The sequence below is a fragment of the Pterocles gutturalis genome, unplaced genomic scaffold, assembly GCF_000699245.1.
Source record: "Pterocles gutturalis isolate BGI_N339 unplaced genomic scaffold, ASM69924v1 scaffold7850, whole genome shotgun sequence".
Classification (NCBI taxonomy): Eukaryota; Metazoa; Chordata; class Aves; order Pterocliformes; family Pteroclidae; genus Pterocles; species Pterocles gutturalis.
The window spans coordinates 6,008-11,465 of record NW_010138367.1 but is presented as its reverse complement, the minus strand read 5'-3'; the positions used below and the strand labels follow the sequence as shown (position 1 = coordinate 11,465).

Here is a 5,458-nt window from a genome sequence, read left to right as displayed (position 1 = left end):
TTGTCCCTTGGTGCAGCCCATGAGATGATGCAGCCATGGAGGACCCCACATAGGAATTATGGAGAAGCCCACGCCAGAGCTGGGCAGTCATCAGGGGACTGTGGCCCTGTGTGGAAAAGGACTCATGCCGGAGTAGTTTTTGAGAAAGACTCTCCCATGAGAAGGGACCCCATACTGGAGCCAGGAAAGACTGTGAGGAGCCCTCCCCTGAGGAGGAAGGAGCAGTAGACTGACTGTACCCCCCATTCCCTGCCCCCCCTGTGCCACTGCGGGGTAGAAGGTACAGAAGAAAGCCTTTGACCTTTCGGAAGAAGGGAGGCATGGGGGAGAAGTGCCTTTCTAAGATGTGGTTTCTCTCTCTCAGTATCTTGCTTCTTGTGGTAAATAGTTAATAAATTTAATTTTTTTTTTGTTCTTCACAAGTCGTGTCGGTTTCTTGCTCGTGACCCTAAGTGGTGAGTGAAACCCTCCCTGTCCCTGCCTCAGCCCACCAGGTGTTTAACAAAGGACTGTCCCTGTGGCCTTTCTAAACCGTGACAATTTTTTGAAAGATATTATTCTGAAACCGCTGAGAAAGTTTCTGTACTAACTTTGCAAATGCATTTGTAGGGAGAAAAAAAAACCCATTGCAAGTATAAGAGGATTCCTCCACCCTACATACCAAAATCAGAAAACCAAAAGAGAAATTTCTATAGTCAAAACATCCCTTTCCATAATAAAGTTAATAAAACTTTCCAAATGCACAGCAAAAATCAGATCAACTAAAATTGTTTTTTAAAAATGACCCATTCCATCCACAGAAGAGATTGCCTGTGACAGTTTCATAAAAACTCATGCAAGTGCTTACAACATTATTCTTACCATTGTAAATTGAAGTTTGGGTTTACAGCCACATATATTAAAAATGCTCCAAAAATCAGCAAGTAAGTGCCATAATAGATTGCATTCTCAATCAACGCAGTTTTAATCTTTCCAGTAATGGAGAACCCTCCTGATCTAGCATACGATTGCATGAAAGGTAGCAGAATCCTAGAAGGAAAGCAAACAAAACCGAACCACGTCAGCCAACAAAAAAAAGACTAGTTTAGCAGTGGCAGGATACTAAGACAGGGTTGTTTAAGCTAAAGACTCCCAAGCTTCTATTAGCTAGTTATATGTTTTTATTCTAGATGTCCTGGTCTGATGGCAAACCTTCAACAAGCTGCAGATAAAAACAACAGAGTTAGCTTTATCATGAAAAACCTGTGTTAATTAGGAACTCACTACCAACCTTGACATTCTTCACTGAGCTACAAAAATAATTATTTGATGATAGGTTGGTCAGAAACCACACATCAATCTAACCCAAAAGCACAGACAATCTGTTTGCTGTAGCTGTATCTATAGTTTTATATAGTATATCCAATAAAACCAAATAATTTACAATATTACTCAAAAATTACCCAACTTACTAATGGAATTATTTTGGTGTCCTGTTGCCTAAACCCCATTTTTTTCAGACAGTCTATCCATAAACACCTCTATGTGTAAATTGCTCAGATTCAACTACAAAAGTGAAACAAGGGTAAATGGCTGCCATCTGAAAAGGAGCAAAAAAAAAAAAAAAGTATGCTCAATTTAGTACTGTTGTTATTAGAGAAATTTCACTGCTAGCAAATAATATATAATTAAAGAGTATGCTATGAGTGTTAAGATGCTGCACTTAGAAAGCAAATCTATATCATAGCCAGTGTCACAGACTTTTGCCTTACTTACCATGTTAAAAACTGAGACGTCCAATACACAACACGCCAGAAAATTGGCATAATTCCATTAGGAATATAACTCCATGGTTTGAAACATTTTTGCTTGCTGTAACCACGTAAAGAAGCTTATTGTTAGTTGCAGGGCCAAAAGTGTAAAAACCATTTTCTATAAATTCCTCTATCTAGAATGGTCTTTGAAAATAACATTGAAGTAACACACCACTATTTGAGTAAGTAGTCAACCATCAACCATCTCAGAAGAAAATAAACTGAATCACCACTTTAAAATATTTATCATTCTCCTCACCACAGATAACATATCTGGAAAAGCCAGTTTCCTTAGTGGGAAAAAACAAAAAAGTAGCTCAAAGACTAAAGAGAAATAAGCAACTAAGCAATTTACGGTTACAATTTTTCTTTTTGTGCAGGAAGTACTTTCTTCATGCAAAGAAAAAAGCACTTCTGTAGACAGAACACTATTCAACTTCAGTTAGTGCAGCAGGTTTTCAAAAAATATCTAGGGATGCCAACACCTAGCTCTACTACCTAGAGCATTTCATGGTAAAAAAAAGCGTTACTAGTTGTTTCTTCTGTCACCCAGCGGGATTTAGTCAGGCTTATACAAACTTTGACTTGTTGAGCCAATACTTTTCTGACTGTTTGCTTCAGAGAGAGCTTATTAGTACAAAAAGAGCAAAAGACAAAGTGGCCATTCACACCAAGACACTTCATTATTTTTCCCACACCTGTCTGGGTAATGAAGCAATGGTGAGTCAAGGGGCAACAGAGTCAATTTCATAGGAGTATCTATTGAGAAATAATTGGTGTTTTCCAGGGTCAAACTAGTTAAGCCTGAGTTGTGAGTTTTTATGTACACTGCCTAAATGTTTTCATATTTATCAAATTACCACAGAATGACATGTAGTCTGACTAAAGGTTTCAAACAAAGTTTTAAGATCTGAATTGCACCACCACAGTATCTGCTGAATCACTACTTAAGCTGATATTTCTGTTTGACAGACTCAAGTCATATACTATAACATCCATCAGTATGCTCTGAAACTATAGATAAGCTGAAAGGCTATTGAATAGTTTTCAAACTGTGTAGTTACCTAACTATGTTTAATTAAGGTACACTCAGTAGTCTTAAATAAAGGGTAAAATGTTGTGCCATTAAGTCTGCATTTTACTGTTCTTCTACGGATATACATCTTCCAGATAACCTTTGCTTTGGGGCAACAAAACTGGCAATGAGTTGCATGGATGTATCAACTGGCATCTTAAATGCTCTAATCGCCTTACAGAATACTACACTGCACACATTTACAAGATGCAGAAACAGACAATGGAGGCTAAAGAATGAACAGGCATGGAAAAAGCCCAGATTTGCCTACATTCCCCCTGTTTTAGGGATTAATTCCTTTCTGACAGAAGACAGCAGGAGGCTATATACTGCTTATATAAAAAACTAGACTCCTAATTTCATTCATAAGGTATAAAATTAGATTTTCAGGTCTGAAGTGTTTAAGACATGAGCTTTAGCTGAAGTCTCTAGGCTTTGAGCAACCTAGTCTAGAGGAAGGTGTCCCTGGCCATGGCAGAGGGTCTGTAACTGATGATTCTATGATAAGATTGTGAAGGAAAGACAAGCATTCACCAAGGCCCCTCCTCACAGATAACCAAGATTGTCTGAAAAACTTAGTGCTATCGCTTTAACAACGAAATAGAAGAAATCTAGCATGAAATTTAAAAAAAACACCAATATTTAGGTAATCAGTTAGAACTACTGTATAAATTACTACCAATAGATGTAGATGCACTTCTCTTCACCTCTTCCCTCATCCTCCTTTATGTTTACAATCTTCAAATGTCATATCACACAGATAATGCTTGTTTATCTGTCTTAAAAATACAGTACACTCCCATCATTTAAAAAAATAAAATAATAAAATACTTTTTTAAAACCAGTCTAATCAAGAAAACATACAGCTAATACCTTGGAGCAACAGTAACGTAAGAGCCATTACTTTCTGCAGGACTGGAGTTAACAGCAAGTTTGCACCGATTATAAATAGTCTAAAAGACAAGTAATTTTACATCAGTGACCAGAAAAAGTATTATATTTATTTAAAAATAATAAATCCAACTTTTAAAGACATTTTCTGTACTCTAGGTTTACATTTGCTAGCAATGATACTGAGAAACCCTCAAAAGAACACGCAATCCACAGGACCAGTAAGTAAAAAACTGAAAGTGTTTTTATGTTGCCTAAATGGATAAAAAAAAGCTGTAAAAAATAATGAAATTTTAAAACATTTGAAATAGATTTGTTATCTGATGAGATCAACAAAAAATAAAATTATAAACACAGACACTGCCATGCAAAAAGGTAACAAGTGTTTAGTTTAACAAGACACTATTTGGAAAATTTATTTGCTGTTTAAGATACTGTCTTCTGAAATTATGACTAAAAACCCCACCATACACATTTTATGCAACTAAGTAAAAAATCTCACAAGTTTCTTACCGTACTGACATCCAGAGGCAGTATAAATACAATAAGAAAGCAAAGATACCAAGCCAATAATGTTGCTATGATCACCAGCCTATGCTGTTTCTTGAAGTCTCCATATCGATGAAGCAGGAATAAGGCCAGAAAAAAGACAAATACTATCTCAAGGCCCAACGCTGCACCACTCATTATTGAACGTTCACTCCAGGGACACAGTGCAGTTCACTTAAGAAAGCAGATCAGAACTGTATAAGACAAAAAGACATTTACTTACATTAAAATTTCTGGAAGATATTTACACAGAAAAGAGTTGGTTAACAGACATTTTAGACAGACTTCTTACTTCATTACAAGAACTCTGATCAGATGAAGAACAAGATTTTCAGCAAGATGCTTTAAAGTCCTCTGCAGAAATCAAAATATAATGTCATTCAAACTGTGCCATTTCTAGCAACATATTATGACAATTCCTCTTCATCTGCTTGATACACACTAGATCCAGAAGTCAAATCTCTGTCCCTGAGTAAGATCAAAAGCCTAATTTTTAAGTCCAATATAAATTTCTAAAGAAAAACTATTCTGCTCCACTTTTTGTTTTAGAAGAAAGAACTAATTTGGACAAAGAGTTAAATATTTAAGTTAAATGTTTCTGGAAAGCTTTGTTAATGGATCATTCCTCAACTGTGCATTTAAATTCTGTACTCAGAGTTAAGAGAGCATAAGTATATAGCAAAGTATACGTTCATCCACTTGTGATACACCTCTTTTAGGTTTGATATTTAATTAGAGGCATCATGGTAGCTCATTCACCTTCTTACCCCTCTTCTGTTCTTCTTCAGAAGAACAAAGGTCTCAATTCACTCATTATTAGTCTTGCCATGATATATTTTTGTTTTTCTCATCCTTTTGCATTTACTCTGTATTACATTCAGGACTGCTAGAAATGCCTAGAAAGTTCACACATGTTCATACAGGCATGATATTAAGCACAGGGACAGTGAGCTGCACAAATCTATTAAAGAAAATTTCACTGACTCATTACATTGTAAGTTAAACTGCTTCTGACCTTTTCAGTAAGTATCATTTTACCACAGGCCCTTTGCACATTAAAAAAAAGAAAAAAAAAAAAAAGTTTATTACTCTGGTCAGGCTGACTTGCTTCTCCATCAAGATTACCATTTTAGCTGTTTTGATTTAACTG

General features: G+C 36.0%; 1 protein-coding gene across 1 annotated transcript in view; it reads right to left on the bottom strand.

The window, feature by feature from the left end:
- LMBRD2 (LMBR1 domain containing 2) overlaps positions 1-4,446 on the bottom strand; it is a 22,096-nt gene extending 17,650 nt beyond the window's left edge. Inside the window, exons 1-4 of the mRNA XM_010082977.1 lie at positions 4,273-4,446; positions 3,742-3,821; positions 1,756-1,851; positions 862-1,029 (exon numbers count right to left, since the gene is read on the bottom strand). Of these exons, the coding sequence (XP_010081279.1) occupies positions 862-1,029; positions 1,756-1,851; positions 3,742-3,821; positions 4,273-4,446 (518 nt within the window). The remainder of the gene's footprint in view (positions 1-861; positions 1,030-1,755; positions 1,852-3,741; positions 3,822-4,272) is intronic.
- Between the last annotated feature and the right edge of the window lie 1,012 nt (positions 4,447-5,458).